The sequence below is a fragment of the Hakea prostrata genome, chromosome 11 (genome assembly GCF_041222555.1).
Source record: "Hakea prostrata isolate BN-2017 chromosome 11, UWA_Hpros_2, whole genome shotgun sequence".
Classification (NCBI taxonomy): domain Eukaryota; kingdom Viridiplantae; phylum Streptophyta; class Magnoliopsida; order Proteales; family Proteaceae; genus Hakea; species Hakea prostrata.
The window spans coordinates 8,263,972-8,281,017 of NC_142610.1; the positions used below are offsets into that span (position 1 = coordinate 8,263,972).

Here is a 17,046-nt window from a genome sequence, read left to right on the forward strand (position 1 = left end):
TATCGGAGGTCGTGGAATGGGACACAAGCCCGCCGATGCCTTCAAGCACTATCATGATTGATTGATGACATTGTTAGGATGAGTTTAGATTGCATGGCTAGGTACCCCACATGCTACTACCCTTTCGGTAGGGGAATTGAAACCGAGTGACCCGTGATGACAGTGATGTGACTTGGTGGTCCACCGCTGGTCATGAAATGGTAGGGTTGCATATGTTAGGGTTGGGCTCATGGATGTCCAAGGACCGGACGGGTGTCGGGAGGAATCATGAGAGCATCCGCCCCAATGATATGTGGATGACCATAGGGTTATGGAGTAGAGTCCAACAGAGGTAGCAGCCGGAGGATTCTTATTCCTAGGTTGCGAAGGATACTGAACCGAGTTGGTCGGTGCCATAGGGGATGTATCTGGACTCATGTAGACATGTAACCATTATGACCTTGCATTGGATTAGAAACCAGGACATGCGCCAGACTCATTACCAATGGTCGGGTGAGAGAGTGTGGACTAACCCCTAACCATGGTTTGTGAGCGAGTGTGGACTCCCCCGGATCCCACAGAGGTAACCAGCCGCCGGATCGAGTGATGAGACTTACCCAGAGGAGGGCTGGTGTTTATCTTAAAGCATGTCAACTATTAGAGACTTGCATAGTTAGAAATCATAGCATCATTCATGTTTTGCATTCATTCAAACCGATGTATCATGGTATTTTGGATGATGGATGAGATATATGATTGTTTCTCACGAGTTCTTTAGAACTCATTCTTTATTCTTTGTATGTTTTAGCTTATACAGAGGAGGGAATGACCGAAGATGGGTTGGTTCCCATGAAGGAACCATCCCGTTTGAAGAAGACGGGACCGCCCGGGAGATGGAAATAACAGTCGGGAGTTCTGCGGTTGCATGGAGTGCGCTATCGCACCGGTTGATGGCTGACGGAGAAGAATTGGAGGACTCTCACCTCATTAAACCGGAATCTAAGTTCATAACAGAGAAACAAACGAAAGAAACGATTAAACACTTTATCCGCGCCTCATTTTTGACTTATTATTACTCTTTATTTTTTCCTTTGTTATTGGAGCATTTTGGGCCAGTAATTCCTTTAATTTAGTTATTGGATATTCTTGCTCATGATTATCTGTATTTGTCTTAAATATTGTTGATAGACTAAAACCTTGGATCTTGTGACGGATCGCACCCACGGGTTGTCGGGCGGGTAACCGAGACCGACGGGTGGGGTGTGACAGTTAGTGATAAAGTTGCAAAATGAGATCTTCATGTTCGTTTCTTATCTACTAAGGATCAACTGGCTAACATCTTCTTCAAGCTAGCCGCTATCTACTCCACGTTTCAGCACCTTGCTATCCAACCTCAAGGTCACTTCACCTCCCTTGAGTTTGCGAGGGCATATTAGAAATACCCTAGCTGCCACTTCATCTCAAGCTTCTGTAGCTAGGGTTGCTTCCAAGAGTTTCACTACTATTAGAAGTCCTAGAACTAATCAAACCAGTTACTACATTCAAGGCTTCCAAGAGTTCCACTGCTATTAGAAGTCCTACAGCTGATCAAACACCGGTTATTATATTCAAGAAGAATTCTACAATTGGTACTTACAAAGACTTTAGTCAACCCAAATAAGAGTTTGATACTGATTGGTACAAAACACTGGTCAATATTTTATGTAAACTCACACTGTAACTCAAGAGTCCTAGAACCACAACTACTAGAGTCCTAGAACACTGAGAAGAAGGACTCTCTCTTTCTATATAAAGCCTTGTACTAACTCCTTGTAAAATTGATGTGAAAATTATACTCTCTCTCCTTTACACGCACTCTCTCTCTCTCTCTCTCTCTCTCTCTCTCTCTCTCTCTCTCTCTCTCTCTCTCTCTCTCTCTCTCTCTCTCCCCTCACTTCTCTCTCTATCTCTCTCTCCCCTCACTTCTCTCTCTATCTCTCTTTCAACGTGTCTCTCTTCTTCTCTCTTTCTCTATTCAACTACCCTTCTCTAACACTTATGAATCAACCCAAGCCTCTAGTTCATTTCATGGTTCCCATAAAGCACCAAATTTCATCCCTTAATTAACTGTATTGAACACATTTCAACCATTCTCGGTTCTTCAATTAGAACATGGAGAAATTCCTAATTAGGCCTGACCCAATCAACATGATCACTTATATTGAGGATGGCATACCAGGCTCTAAGAAGATAAATGGCATATCCTTGAGATTTACTTCTAACTAGTTAGGACGAGTGTTAGACAAATATTGCAAAGTACCAACCACACAGCAAAATTCGGTTCCATCAGCTAATATGGTACCACCATGTAGAGAAAGAGTAACATGAGAAGCCATAGGTGTAGAAACTGGCTTAGCATTACACATGTTTGCTTGAGAAAGTGAGTCCATAATATACTTATGCTAAGATACGAACAACCCTTTAGTAGTCTGAGTAGCTTCAATACCCAAGAAGTAATTCAAGTTACCCAAATCCTTGATAGCAAAGGCAATAGAGAGGGCTTTGATGAGAGAACTAATAACACCTAAATTACTTCCTGTTACCAATATGTCATCAACATATACCAAGATATATAAGGTAACCTTTGATGTATGATAAAGGAATAAAGATGAATCAATCTTAGAGCCCACAAATCCTTGAGACAAAAGAAAAGATGTCAACTTAGTAAGCATTTGAGACATCAAGTTGTCTAAGAGGCTAACCATTGATAATGGCAATAAAGAGAATGAGCCTTATTGTTGTATGTTTGACTCCAGGACTAAAGTTGTCACCAAAATCAAACCCCAGTTGTTGATGAAAGCCTTTAGCAACAAGCCGAGCTTTATAACGATCAATACTCCCATCAGATTTTCTCTTAATTCGAAAAGCCATTTGCAACCTATCACATTTTGTGTTGGTGAAGCCGCAACTAATTCCCAAGTGTCATTGTCTATCAATGCATTGTATTCTTCTTGCCTTGCTTTTCGCCAATGTGAAGACAAAACAGCCTTTGAAAAGCAGGTGGGTAACTCAGCATCAACAGTGCTAGATAAATTCAACCGCATTTGAGGTTTGTGAATACCGGATTTGGACCGAGTAGTCATGGAATGATGAGAAAACTGAGTTTTAGATAAATCAACTCCAGAAGTGGATTGATCCAAAGAACAACTAGTAACCTCGGTATTTTGTAAAAGAGAACCCTGACCTCTTATGTTAACAATTGGGCCTCTTAAGGCATCAGTTGGACTATGAATTCCTAGACCTCTTATGACATCAGGTGGGCCTTGAGTCACTTGCCTGCTAAGATTGTCAGCTGAATTTGGAGGCAAAAAAGTAGAAAAACCATCTAACACTCTTGAGGACCTAGAAGTAGTCCTTGCAAACCTAGACTCAAAACATGAGCCACTCAACAGAGGGGGAGGGGTAATTTCATTAGTTTTAGTATGAGAGATACAATTTCAATTAGAAGAACTCATCCCTTCAATAGAGGAAGAGAAGATTGGTGATTGAGACAAACCAATCTTAAACAGAGGAAACTGAAGATGCAGTTCCAGCTACAGCATAGGAAAAGCAGCCCTCATCAAATTCAACATGTCTAGAGACAAATGTCTTGCTAGTTGTCAGATCAAAACAACAATAACCTTTGTAAGAAGTAAGATATCCTAGAAAAACATAAGCCTTGGATCTAGAATGTAATTTTGAAACTGCATAAGGTCTAAGCCACGGAAAGCAAAGACATCCAAACACTCAGAGACTTTTATGATTAGGTGAAAGTACCAAACAAAGCTTCAAGAGGACATTTAAATTTCAAAGCAACTGCTGGAGTCCGATTTAAAAGATAAACAGAAGTGCGGACTACAACAGACCAAAAGATTTGAGGCATTCGAGCATGAAATAACAAGTGCCAAACTAGATTCAATAACATGACGATGCTTCCTTTCTGCGGTACTATTCTGAGGAGGAGTGTATGGACATGACAACCTGTGTGTTATTCCACTTTCAGCAAGAAGCTTAGTCAGAGGCTGATATTCAGTACCACCATCAGTTTGAAGAGAACAAATATGAGTTGAAAAGTAATTCTCTACTAAAGATTTGAACCTTACAAACACAACTGAAAGATCAAGCTTATTCTTCATTGGATACAACCAAGTATAGTTGGAAACATTGATCGACAAAAACTGCATAATATCTTTAACCATCATAAGAGTGAACAGGTGCAGGACCCCAAAGATCACTATGTATGATATCTAAGGGTGCTCTACTTGAAGATACAGAAGAAGAATAAGGAAGCCTATGATTATGTGAGCATTTGCAAGCTTCACAAGTGGGCAATGAGGAAGAAGTGACTCCAATCTGTTGAAGTACAAACTTAGTTTGCTGTGGAGCTAGATGCCCAAGACGTCTATGCCAATCAACTGTTGATGTAACTATTGCAACAGAGGAATTACAATCAACTAAATTCCTATCAGGCCTCACACTAGTATGATTACAAATTACAAAATTTACATCACTTTGCTTTGAAGGAACAGAAGCAACAGAAAATGAGACAGTGTAAAGACCATTAGTACACATCCCCTTCAACAATACTTTGTGAGTTTGCAGATCCTTAACATGAAGGTAATGAGAGAAAAAATTCAATAAGCACAATTATCCTTTGCAAACCAAGAGATTGACAGCAAATTACACTTGACATTAGGCACACACAACACACCAGTAAGAACAAAACTCTTCTCAGAACTTTCAGCAGAAATAGTATCAATATTAGGAATGAAAAGAGAATTACAATTGCCAACAAACACCCTATCAGTACCAGAAAAAGGTTCATGCACACTCAAATTTGCCAAATCTACAGTTAGATGACTGTTAGATCCTGAATCTAGAACTCATATAGAATTATCAAAAATCCTTTGAGAAGAAGAAACTGCAGAAGAACAAAAAATCTTACCAACAAAGACATGATTGAATCTCTATGGACAATCCTTGCATTTATGACTTGGCGCATCACATAGTTGACAAACAACTCTAGACTCATGCAAGAAAGATGGAGAAGCCTCAGTGGATTGAGACTCAGTAGAAATAGAGTCACTATTGCAATCTGAAAAATTCCTAGACCGATTATTCCAAGAACCATTTTGAGATCTACCACCTCTCCGATTCAAGCCTCGTTGGTAGTTACCACCTCTGCCATTTGGAACATTTGTTTGATGAAACCGCATATAACTACTATTCTAATAATTGTTGCGAGACTGAGTACCAAGCTGAGAAGACAGAGTCGCAAGATTAGCAGTGATAATAGGATCAACTGAAGCAGACGGAGACTGTCGCATATGAAGCTCTTGAGTGATGAGATGACCCGAAAGATCATCAAAAGAACATAAATTTGCACACAAACGAATAGAAGTCGAGAAATCTTTAAACTTATAGCCTAACCCTCTAAGTGTTGACAAAACCAAATCATCATTGTAAACAAAGGAACCCACTGCAGTCAAAGCGTCTACAAGTGAGCAAATCTCAAGTAGATAATCAGAAACAGAATTCATTCCCTTCTAAACATGAAACAACCAATCCTTCAAATCAAGAACTCTAGTCTTTTTAGAAGAAGCAAAGATTCGGTTATGAATACCCCAAGCTTGTGAAGAAGTTGCAGCTTGAACAACATGAGGTAGAATCGACTCAAAAAGAGACGAGATCAACTAACCCAAAATTAATTGATCCTGTCGATCCCACAGTGAGGAAGAAGCAGCACCAAGAACACCATCAGATCTTGGACAAGGAAATAATCCATCAATATACCCAATTAAATCATAACCTCTGAGATACGGAAGAAATTGAGCCTTCCAAATCAGAAAATTATTGGAGGTAAGCTTGATAGGTAAACCACCTCCAAAGTTTAACGTCATCAGAGATGGAACAACCAAAGAAGATCAAGCGAAAGAAGAGGAATTAGCAGAAGCCGAAGCTTGATTTGCGGTGGCAAAGGCTGGATTAGTGTCACAACCCCAGTTTTCGTAGGCTTGGTGGGGCCCACATTATGGACATTTAACTAGGGCACATGACAGTTCCTTCCTTTATCAACATGTTTATAACTACTAAAACAAAATGCTAAACTAAACATTCTCAAGAACAAACAAACAACCTATTTGATAGTTTGACTCATAAACATATGTACACAGTCTAAAGTCCTGTTATGTTTACATTTGACATTTCCACAGTGTCTAGTAAAGTACATACAGTCTCAAGGAAATATATACATTCACAGTTCAGTTAAACCAACATCAGTTGCAACAAAAGAAAGAGGTTTCCATCTTCAACTTTAAAGGTATTGTCAGGTGGCAACACCCTTGCCCTTATCACATATTTGAGGACCTGTCAACGTTTTCAATAGTGAGCTTTGCGGCCCAGTAAGCAATATAGACAACCATGTAAGTAAGTCAGGCAATTCATCATGTATCAATCATTACATCACTGTCATATAACATCATGTATTCAAATTTCCTTTTCATTTTCCTTTTTCCTTTTTCATTATTAAACCAGACCTAAGCGCTACCTGTAGAGAGAGCACCATCAATCTAAACCACACAAGTGGCATCAGTCTCAGTCTCAGTCTTAGAGGTTCTCATGAAGAGATTCTCTTTCAGTCTTTAAGCACAAGGCCAGGTGTTCTCTATAGAAGGCCATCATCAGTCTAGTATATCTTTCCACTTTTCAGTCTCGCTTCATGCCCTCTCATTTGGGTACATTAAGTATCAAAACTTACAGAAGCCGCTTCATGCCCTCCCATTTGGGTACATTAAGTACCAGGACTTATAGAAGCCATTACATTTTATTTCTTTATTTATTCTTATTATATTCAATTTCAGTAACATTACCGTGCTCTGTATATTTTAATGTACATTTTTCATTTCAATCATCATTCAGTCTCATCTGAACACAATTCATGCAATTCAATCATTTAAATATGAGAGCATAATAATTCCACATCTGATAAGCATAAGCATCATTTCAAATTCATGATTAACAGTTCAAGAATACTATCAGCATTCCAATTCGAGCAGTTCAATCAAGTCATTAAGCTGTCATCCAAACCCATGCATTTTTGTTTAATACACAAAGACATATATCATATATTTTTCATAAATTGCATCAACAAATAAACAAAATAGATTTCATGTTATTATGTAAATGTTATATCTCTATTAAAAGGAATCACCCACTTAACATACATAGGTTGATCAATATCACTTACCTGTTCCTGTTCCATGTGCGTGTTTGATACTAGTTCGATTAAAATCCACTCTCCCTCTTGTATCTCAAACAATTAACAGCTATTTCAAATACGAGAGAACCAATGGGAGATTTTCCCCTTTTTTTTTCCTCACCTCCTTTCTCTCTCCTCTTCCTCCTGTCTCCTTTTCTCTCTCTTCTCTACGTTCTCTTCTCTCTCCTGAGTCTCCACTCTTGTCTTTCTCTTTTCTCCACTTCTTCTCCACTCCTCTCTTCCTCTCCTCTTCACTCCTTCTCTCCTCTCTTTTATTCCTCACGTTTAATTCTTCTCTCCTTAATTTTCTTCTTCTGTTTCTCTCTGTTACAGGTACAAGCATAGCTGCACAAGTCCCTTTCAATCCTCCCTCTCTCTTTAATGATTTCTCTTGTCTCTTTCAACTTCTTCTCTCCCTTATTCTCCACTTCCTCTCTCACTCTTCCTTAACTCATCTCCGGTACTTCTCTTTAATTTTTCTCCAACCCCTCTTCTCTTTCTCAGTTTACTCTCTCTGCGTAAACAGAGTAAACTTTTATCTCTTTTCTCTCACCTTTCTTCCCTCTCTCTGTTTACACGTTATTATTATCAATTCCATAAGGCTCTTACAGGTACAAGCATAGCTGCACAAGTCCCTTTCAATCCTCCCTCTCTCTTTAATGATTTCTCTTGTCTCTTTCAACTTCTTCTCTCCCTTATTTTCCACTTCCTCTCTCTCTCTCTCTTCCTTAAAAGTCATCTCCTGTACTTCTCTTTAATTTTTCTCCAACCCCTCTTCTCTTTCTCAGTTTACTCACTCTGCGTAAACAGAGTAAACTTTATCTCTTTTACCTCTCTCCCTTTACACGTTATTACCATAAGGCTCTTACAAGTACAAGCATAACTGCACCACAAGTCCCTTTCAATCCTCCCTCTCTCTTTAAAGATTTCCCTTCTCTCCCTTAGTCTCCACTTCCTCTCTCTCTTCCTTAAGTCATCTCCTGTACTTCTCTTTAATTTTTCTCTCACCCCTCTTCTCTTTCTCAGTTTACTCTCTCTGCTTAAACAGAGTAAACTTTATCTCTTTTCTCTGACCTGTCTCCCCTCCTCTCTCTCTCTCTGTTTACACGTTATTACCATAAGGCTCTCTCTCTCCTCTTTTTTATTCATTCCTCTTATATTAAACCTAATATATGCTACTAACAAGTAACACCTCAAGTATACTTCATTTATAAGTCCCCACGTAAGTAGGAGGTGGGGTAAAGGTGTCACCTCCTCCCTCCCTCTCTCTCCTTAATTCATCATATATATATATAAAAAAAAAAAAAAAAAAAAAAAAAAAAATATATATATATATATATTTATTTATATATATATATATATATATATATATATATATATATATATATATATATATATATATATATATATATATATATATAAAATTAAATAATAAATTTTTTTATGGGCTTGTGGACCCGCTCTATTATCTTACGTAGGGCCTACTCTTAAGTATGAAAATTAATACCTTTGGGTTCAGAAAATTATACGGATCATTTCCTTATTTTCAGTTCAATCTAATTCCACTGTTGTGGGACCCATAAGCGATGTTTGACATCGACCAAATGTAAATTGGATCTAGCCTCATTTAAGCTATCCTTTAACTACATTCAAATCATTTGATTAAACCATCAAACAAATCATCGGATCCTTTAATTATTTTAAAGACTAACACATCCACACACAATAATATAATAATAATATAAAAGATGCGGGGCATCACAATTAGCAGCAGTAAAAACTTGATTTGCAACAGCAAAGGCAAAATTAGCAGCGATGGAGGCTTGATTAGTAGCACTGGAGGCTTGATTGGCAGTGGTAGAAGCCATGTTCGCCAGATGAGAAAGCTCAAGCAAAAACACCATTAACTTAGAAACAAGAAATGAGAAAAAGTCATTTGCCCTAAGCAGAGCTCAATACCATGTTGAATGTCAAATTCAGATAATCTTTATTTGAAATAGAATAAGCATTTATGCAATAAAATAAACCTAAACCACTTTTATACTATTACAAGTGACAGTTGGTGCAACAGCTGGAGTATTTCTAATATCTTTTCTCCCTCTCGAACCCTCCATCACCCAAGCAAAAGGGGATTTTGCTTGGCAGCACGCCTACGTGGCACTACTCCAAGCAGCGAAAGGCTAGAATTAAATATTGGGTTTTTTATTAAATACTTATCGTGGATTATCAGCATGTGCAACAAAAATCTTGTTTAAGTGGTATTGAATCAGTTTAATTGTTTTAACCCGAACCGTGGAATCAACTCGGTTCAATCAAACCAAATATTAAAAATCATCTTCTCTGTTTAATTGCTCCAAAGCAAAATCCAAAGGAGAAACGAGTTGCTACAATGTTGTAATCCGATCTCCAAGCTTCTCTTTCCTTGCCTATAAATATAAATTACACAAATTACAGAAGAAAATTTTCCATTAAAGAGATAAATTATCAAACATGCAGAACCCAATAAAGATTCTCTAACCTTTGAAGACCTTGTTGCTGTGAGGTTCTCTATTTTAACCTTCTTACTCGTTTTCCTGGTACCACTTGAATCTCCTAAGCCCAAGGATGAACTAGGAACTGTTCCCTGGATCAACCCATTTCGCTTCTTCTGCTCTACCTTTGCTTCTCCGCTTTGGGACTTCATGCAAGAAATTCCGCCCCAAAATGGTAGTAAAAATAAGCAAAGCTTTAACAAGAGAAAAAAAGAATATGGGTTTCGTTGTGAATCACTCACCTTGGGGTTCGAAAAGCTACTTGTGCTACTGTGATTGCTAGATGAAGCCGAAGAACAATCACTCGACGTGATTCCCGATCTCTGGGCGATAAGATAAAGCTTCCAGTTTCCACCATATCATCTTCTCCGGGATCTAGTAACCAAGTGAAACTCCCACCAGGAAGTGGGTCTTCATCAAAAACATAGTCAAAAGCTAAAAAGGAGAGAAATGGAAGGATAGTGAGCGAGTCCTGGAGTACTATATGAATAAAGCGTCGAAAGCTTCGTAATATCAAGTGATTAGCAGGTGAAGCAGGAGAAGAGGACTCTTTATTACTTTGCTCTTCTCTGCGTTTCTGTCATTTTCTTTTCGCGTTTTTCTAGTTCCCTCTGCTGTTAGGATTTTTAATATTGGGTTTGGTTTGAACCGAACTGATCCCAGAATTCGGATATCACCCAAGAGTGCTCCCGACAGCTTTTCCACCAGAAATTCGGTGGGATCCACCAGTAAAAAATAAAAAAATAAAAAAACCCTCCCATCACCCCACCCCTGTGCCCCCTGTTTTTATGGTGGTAAAGCCGTCGGGGAGCACTTTGTGCTACCCTAACGGGGACCTGTTCCGGACTCCTGATCCCACGGGTCCGGGTTAAAACAATTAAACCGAATTAATACCACTTAAAATGATTTTTGTTGCACATGCTGATAATTTACAGTGAAGATTTAATCAAAACCCAACTTTTATTCTTGAACTTTCGTTGCTTGGAGCAGTGCCTAGTGGTAAAGCCATCAGGGAGCACTTTGTGCTACCCCGACGGGGACCTATTCCGGACTCCTGATCCCACGGGTCCGAGTTAAAACAATTAAACCGAATTAATACCACTTAAAAGAATTTTTGTTGCACATGCTGATAATTCACCGTGAATATTTAACCAAAACCCAACTTTTATTATTGAACTTTCGTTGCTTGGAGCAGTGCCACGTGCACTGCTGCCAAGCAAAATCCAGCAAAAGAAAAGGAAAAAGATAACTGCAAAAGGAAAAAGCAAAAGATAAGTCCTATCTGGGCTACATTATTACATAGGAATTGAATATTGATGTGCGACACGAACTGCCACTGGAATCGTGACCAAATGCTTTTTATCAGTCCAGGTAAGGCTTCCAAATGAGTAATCCGTAAGCAGTAGCTTTTGAGTAGACTTAAAGGTGACTCTAAAGTTAAGCACTTTGGTGGTTGCCGTGAAGGTTAGTGTTCTGGGTTTAACTTCAACTGCAATACCAGGAGGAGCTTTCACAATAGCTTTGTAGACTGAATTAACAGGTCCCACGTTCGTCACAAACCTGGTGACGGCGACAGTATCTTCAAGGTAAGGGACTGAGATGGAGGGAAGATTGAGGTCTAAGCTTGAAATTTGTCTTTTACTGCTTGAACAAGAGTCATTACTTCCAGTCAAATTGAACATCTGTTCATCTGTGACGTTATGGGAGCAGAGGTACTGAATGTAGTTGTTGGGTGTAATGTCAAAAATAAGCCCTGGATCTGCTACTTTCGTGGGATCGATACTCCCCGCACCCATGTCGAATGGTGTCGCCGCCTTGATATTGCCTCCTTGTGCCATAATTGGTTGTGCATCTGTTCCAAAGAGTCGAGCTGCAAGTGTACATACATGAGGAGGGTTGATCAGTTGCTTAAGATATATAATTCAACAGAAGAAATCTATAGAACTCTTTTACCAGTAGTCATGATTGCTGATTTTATGGCTGCAGGAGACCAATCTCTGTGCAAAGTTTTGAGAAGGGCAGCCACTCCAGCCACATGAGGGCAAGCCATTGAAGTTCCAGAGAGGATTTCATAAGGGTGACCCGTCAGAGGCGGCGGATATGCAGCTAAGATGTTCACTCCTGGTGCTGCTATATCAGGCTGCCATGATCCTCCACCACAAATAATATAATCAGTGTTCATAAAGTGATTAATTAATGAGATTAATTAATAACCAAAAAAAAAAAATCTTATTACCTTCAACACATCTGGTGACAGAGTACTTGGTCCTCTACATGAGAGTGAAGCCACAAATGGAGCTACATTTTGCCCAAGTACAGTCATTGCTGGAGTGTGACTGATGGTTGGTGAGCTGGGTAGCAAATTAAAAATATGAATTTTGATGTCAAAACAGCTGGAATCTGTCTGAATCGGTCATTGTAGGGTCAAGTTTGGCCTAATGGCTTGAATTCTGAATCGGTCTTGAACCCAAACAAGGTCTTGGGTTCAAAAATTCTAGGCCAGTTCAGTCAAAATGGTTCGAAGTTGAATATTTGACCCGGCCAAGCCTACCATTCTGTAGGATAATTTTAGTATGAAACTATGGCCTGTTTTTTTATTTTGCGATTAGGGTTGGGGGCATGGTTGTGGTCTAGGTTAAGCTAACCCGAACCCATTACAGGTGATGGGATGCATGGTGCCAGTATGTTTCTTTTTCTTATATTCCTTTTTTCATTCTTATCATAGAAAGTTCTTATGTATTTACATACCGTGTGCTTTGGATGTAGAAATACGTGTTCGTCCCTGTTTCAAAATCCACTTTCAAACAAGGAATGACGCATGGATCGAGGACATCATTGTGAACTCGCGTATATATAACACCAATGCCTCCTGCTTCCCTAACCGCTTCAGCAATTTCCACTGAAGATCGTTGTGAGGATGGTTGCAGAAAACAAAGGACATACTTCCCCTTAATTAATGTGGCATCAAGACTTCCTTTTGTGCAAGCATCATCTCTTCTGCAAATCGACCAGCAACCCAAGACCAAGCAAGCAAGGTTTCACAAATTAATAGCCTAAATCGAAGACTTATAGATGAATAAATATCAACAACACTGAGGGGAGTTATGTATTTCATACGTTGAATCACCATCTGCTGTTACTCCCAGAAAAGCAAAAGAATCACCATCTACAGTGGGTGACTTCTTTTTGCCGCTACCTGTTATAACAATCTCCTCATTTGGTTGTCCTTCAACAGCCAAGGTATGGCCCTGCAACATATATGATGCTATGACTATAAATATGACCATAGCAAAGTAAAGCTTAATACCATGATTATACTTCATAAGAACCCTAATTCTGAATTTATAGTGGATACCAAGGAACTTGGATGATTATTTCCAAGTGTAATTGTTGTTTGGAAATCCCTATCAAAAGTGGTAGCTGCAACAGTGATGATCCATGGAGCTGTGTTCCCAACTGTATCAGAAGAAGGGCCATTGTTTCCTGCACTAGAAACAACTGTAATCCCTTTTTCTACTGCATGAAATGAACCAACTGCAATTCCGTCTTTGAAGTAAGATGGTCGAGGCAGTTCTCCTGAAAACCCTAAAGACACAGATAAAATGTCTACTCCATCATGTATTGCCATGTCAAAAGCCTTCATGATATCTGCATCTGTTGATTGTTCAAACCAGGCAACCTTATAGATTGCTAGGCGAGCAAGAGGTGCACCTCCTCTAGCTATTCCTCTACCAAGCCCTCCATAGCTTGCATTTGATACAAAACGACCTGCAGCTATGGAAGCAGTGTGTGTGCCATGCCCACTTTTATCCCTTGGAGACAAGTACTCCAAAGTGGTGTTGATGGGTCGATGGTACATCGCCTCATACCCTTTTCTGAACCAACGTGCTCCAATGATTTTCCTGTTGCAGTTTGATTTGTAGAAAGACTGCCCAGTTTGGCAAGTCCCTTTCCAATGCCCTGGAATTGGACCCATTCCATCGTCACTGAAGCTTTGTGACTCTGGCCAGATTCCTACACGGTGAAAGAAAACCTGTCAGTACGCAATCTTGCTAGGCTAGCGCGTATGTCATGGTGGTGCCATCAAATATCTCAGCCTCACAAAGGAGCATGTACAAATTTTAACAACTTGAAGTGAAATAAACCGGTTTTTAATGTAGTCCACATGGTGTCAATCCAAGCACCACCACATCGTGATGCACCAGCCTAGCAAGATCTGTCGGTGTGAAGAAGAAGGCAAAGAGATTTCAAACCACGAGACCAGAGAGAGATTTGTTACCTGTGTCTATGACACCGATGATAGTCCCATCACCCATATTAGTTTCAGACAAGAGGTTACTTCCAGAGGGAGATGGTGGACTGAGCCCTAGAAAATCCCAGCTTCGGGTAGTATGGACTTCAAGAATGCGATTAGGGAACACTAAGACAACACCAGGCATGTCTGCAATAAATTTGTGACATCTAGTCAGTTACAAGATTATGGTGGAATGTGGATCATAAGTGGTTAGCTTCTTCCAGTTCATGAAAGTTACCTGCAATTGCCCTTGCCTGGGAATCAGTTAGAGAAGCTGCAAACCCAGAGAAGCCATGCTTGTAGCTGTAGAGAATTGAATCCTTGGCAGCTTCTTTGCTGTATAATGTATTATGAAAGAATGAGAAAGGAAGGAGCTAGAGATAATTTTCACCATTTATTTTTGATAGAGCTATAATTTGCATCATTTTTATACCTTCCAAGCAATGTGGCTAGCATGTCATGGTGAGATCTCACAATGGTTGCTGGGTTCTCTTGCTGCTTTCCATTCATATAGACAATGTACACCTGAAGTTGAAATTATATAAGCAACAGTAGATCATTGTTGTTTTCCAAAAGATAATGCATCAAAGTCAGTACATACCCTGGTGGTTGTAGTATCATCATCAGTAGCTGAAGAAGCAGCAGCAAATGTGAAAAAGTTGCAGCAGCAATAGAAGTTGCTGAGCAAGAAGAAGACAGTAAGAATCAGAAGTTGGAAGTGAGAATGTTGTGAAGAGCTACCAGCCATTAGAATTTGTTCAATGGATGTATGATGAGGGGGTGCAGTTTCGTCTCATGCCATTCTATTGGTATCCTATTTATATAGATCCTACTGAAAATTTAAAACCCGGCGTTGAAGGCTTTTGCATAAACAGAGTCTTAGGTCTAAGAATGTTTTGATAAGTGATATCTATAATACTTTCATGTCTGCTGTGCTGCATGTAAATTGGTTGTAATACAAAGTTTTTTGTTTGATACTGAAAAAACTTACTATTACTTAATGTGAACAGATACAAAGTTTAGTTGTATCTAATACTACTAATGTCTTCTAATGTTCTGTGGAAGATACAGAAGCAACATGCTTAAGCCACTGTAGGAGTGTGGGCTGACTAAAATCCTTAATGTCACTTCCCTTCATATTACATAATATTTTTACCAAAAGCGGAACATAAGTTAATGGCCACCTGTTGTGGGTCGAAGGTGAAGATAGGTCTCGCACATTCTTTTCGTCACACCAAATTTCATGGTTATAATACAAAATTGAATATGCAATATTGTCTTTACTATAGAGTTCTTTAGTCATTAGCAGCCTGCACTTACCCCTACTTCCTCTTGTTGCTTTATATTGTGTGATCATGTGTGGCAAGTCATTAATGTTTTGTTTTCTTTCAATGCAAACAGAAAGAACCATATGATCTGATGATTTGGTGTTCGAGAATACGTTGATAAAGTCCATATGGAAGATCCTCCACAAAAATCTGTACGAGAGTTTTCAAATCTATTTTCAACTCCTAGTTTGATTTTGAAACCTAGGTCAACCATAGAGGCTGTAAATATAAATGTAATTAAAGGCCGATCCAAATCCAATCATCCATTGCCAATCCCTTTGGAAAAACCATATCGGATTCTTCCTGGTGAACCTAAATTTTATCTAGAAAAATACAACCATCTACAGGAGAAATTAAGAAGAGAGAAAAGATGAAAGGGACATGACGTACTGGAGAAATTAAGAGCAAAGAGAGAATAAGAAGAGAGAGAAGATAAAAGGGACATGAGGAGCAAAGAGAGACATAAGAAGAGAGAGAGGATGAAAGGACATGAGGTACTGGAGAAATTAAGAGCAAAGAGAGACATAAGAAGAGAGAAAAGATGGAAGGGACATGAGGTATAGGAGAAATTAAGAGCAAAAAGATACAGAAGAAGAGAGAGAGGATGAAAGGACCTGAGGAAACGCACACGATAAATTAAGAACAGAGAGAAAATATAAAGTGAAAAGTTGGTTATTTCGTGTGTGGACGGATGAAATATTTTATCGCCCAATTATCGTCGAAATTCGGTGATATCGCCCCAGCGAACCGAAACCAGGTGGCGAAACGAGATGGCGACTTTTGCCGATTTTCCGGCAAAATAATGAAATACAGGCGAAAATTGTTCGAATACTGCTAAAACACTGCCTAAAAACACCTGACAAATGATCACTGTATTACAAACTTTACAATTAGCAAACAGATTGTTCAACCCCGGTTATCAATAACGATGAAATGAAACGCAACAGCCGTTGCAATCAATCCGATAATGAAGAAAGGAAAAAAAACAAAAAACAAAGAAGGATCAAATATTCTGAATTACGAACAGATCCCAACGCTTTCCCTCCCCTAACACATCAAACAACAAATTAATTGAAACAAAAATAAAAACCTCTAACTTTTGCTGGCAAAAACTTCCAAAGATGAATTTCCTCCAGCAACAGAAAAGGATGGTGAGGATGTGACAAACATAAAAACACAAGACAACACGTAGAAAGAGAGACCATGGGACGTTAACGATGAGCTTCCTCTCTCCGGTCTGTACTCGTTAGCCATCGGAGCTTCAGAAATTCCGCTTCCTCTCTTCGGTTTGCACTCTTCAGCGATTGAAGCTTCAGAAATTTCTCTCACCAAAGTACAAACTACAGTGGCTCAAATAGTTAAATCAAAAATCCAACTTCCAGGTGGTTGAGCCTTCTTTACTCACACCTTTGAGCAATAAATGCTCAGATGAGGTTCAAGCCTTGTTAACCACGTAAAATGAAATTTTAAAACCGTAGAGCAAATGAGCAATTAATGCATGTCTTTTCAATTACTTTTAATATTTTATTGCGAGATCATCATATGAGTCGGTGAAATCTCACTGATTTGCTGGTTTCGGCAACTAGCTAAATGCGATATCTCGGCGAGATTTCGTTCTAAACAGTAAGAGAAAGAGAG

General features: G+C 39.1%; 2 protein-coding genes and 1 long non-coding RNA gene across 4 annotated transcripts; all 3 read right to left on the reverse strand.

Moving 5' to 3' along the window:
• Positions 1-4,631: 4,631 nt before the first annotated feature.
• LOC148999898 (uncharacterized) lies at positions 4,632-5,897 on the reverse strand. Its single transcript, XM_089139104.1, has 3 exons — positions 5,696-5,897; positions 5,252-5,491; positions 4,632-4,873 (listed from the first exon to the last, which is right to left on the reverse strand). The coding sequence occupies exons 1-3, from the start codon at positions 5,895-5,897 to the stop codon at positions 4,632-4,634; spliced, it is 684 nt and encodes a 227-aa protein (XP_088995230.1).
• Positions 5,898-9,441: 3,544 nt separating this feature from the next.
• Positions 9,442-10,381, reverse strand: LOC148999899 (uncharacterized). Its single transcript, XR_016170869.1, has 3 exons — positions 10,029-10,381; positions 9,774-9,932; positions 9,442-9,681 (listed from the first exon to the last, which is right to left on the reverse strand). It is a non-coding gene; the product is annotated as an uncharacterized LOC148999899 (long non-coding RNA).
• Positions 10,382-10,974: 593 nt separating this feature from the next.
• On the reverse strand, positions 10,975-16,742 carry LOC148999900 (subtilisin-like protease SBT3.6). 2 transcript variants are annotated; one of them, XM_089139909.1, is made up of 11 exons: positions 16,611-16,742; positions 14,682-14,760; positions 14,514-14,605; positions 14,319-14,416; positions 14,066-14,227; positions 13,142-13,800; positions 12,904-13,034; positions 12,535-12,783; positions 12,023-12,137; positions 11,740-11,926; positions 10,975-11,656 (listed from the first exon to the last, which is right to left on the reverse strand). In XM_089139909.1, exons 3-11 carry the CDS (start codon positions 14,588-14,590, stop codon positions 11,082-11,084), a joined length of 2,253 nt encoding a protein of 750 aa, XP_088996035.1. In that variant the 5' UTR covers positions 14,591-14,605; positions 14,682-14,760; positions 16,611-16,742; the 3' UTR covers positions 10,975-11,081. The 2 variants fall into 2 exon arrangements, with proteins under 2 accessions (XP_088996035.1, XP_088996034.1); XM_089139908.1 differs by lacking the exon at positions 16,611-16,742 and having other exon boundaries at positions 14,682-15,610.
• Between the last annotated feature and the right edge of the window lie 304 nt (positions 16,743-17,046).

What these genes read in the sequence shown, in the direction of transcription:
- LOC148999898 (XM_089139104.1), bottom strand. Translation starts at nt 5,897, where the DNA reads ATGACGTTAAACTTTGGAGGTGGTTTACCTATCAAGCTTACCTCCAAT. An exon ending in ACAGGATCAATTAATTTTGG is followed by an intron (nt 5,492 to 5,695) that starts GTTAGTTGATCT and finishes GCTCACTTGTAG; the next exon opens with ACGCTTTGACTGCAGTGGGT. An exon ending in GACTCTGTCTTCTCAGCTTG is followed by an intron (nt 4,874 to 5,251) that starts GTACTCAGTCTC and finishes TATGAGTTCTAG; the next exon opens with ATTCAGGATCTAACAGTCAT.
- LOC148999900 (XM_089139908.1), bottom strand. Translation starts at nt 14,828, where the DNA reads ATGGCTGGTAGCTCTTCACAACATTCTCACTTCCAACTTCTGATTCTT. An exon ending in ACAGCAGATGGTGATTCAAC is followed by an intron (nt 12,784 to 12,903) that starts GTATGAAATACA and finishes GTCGATTTGCAG; the next exon opens with AAGAGATGATGCTTGCACAA. An exon ending in TTCTACATCCAAAGCACACG is followed by an intron (nt 12,138 to 12,534) that starts GTATGTAAATAC and finishes TTTGCTACCCAG; the next exon opens with CTCACCAACCATCAGTCACA.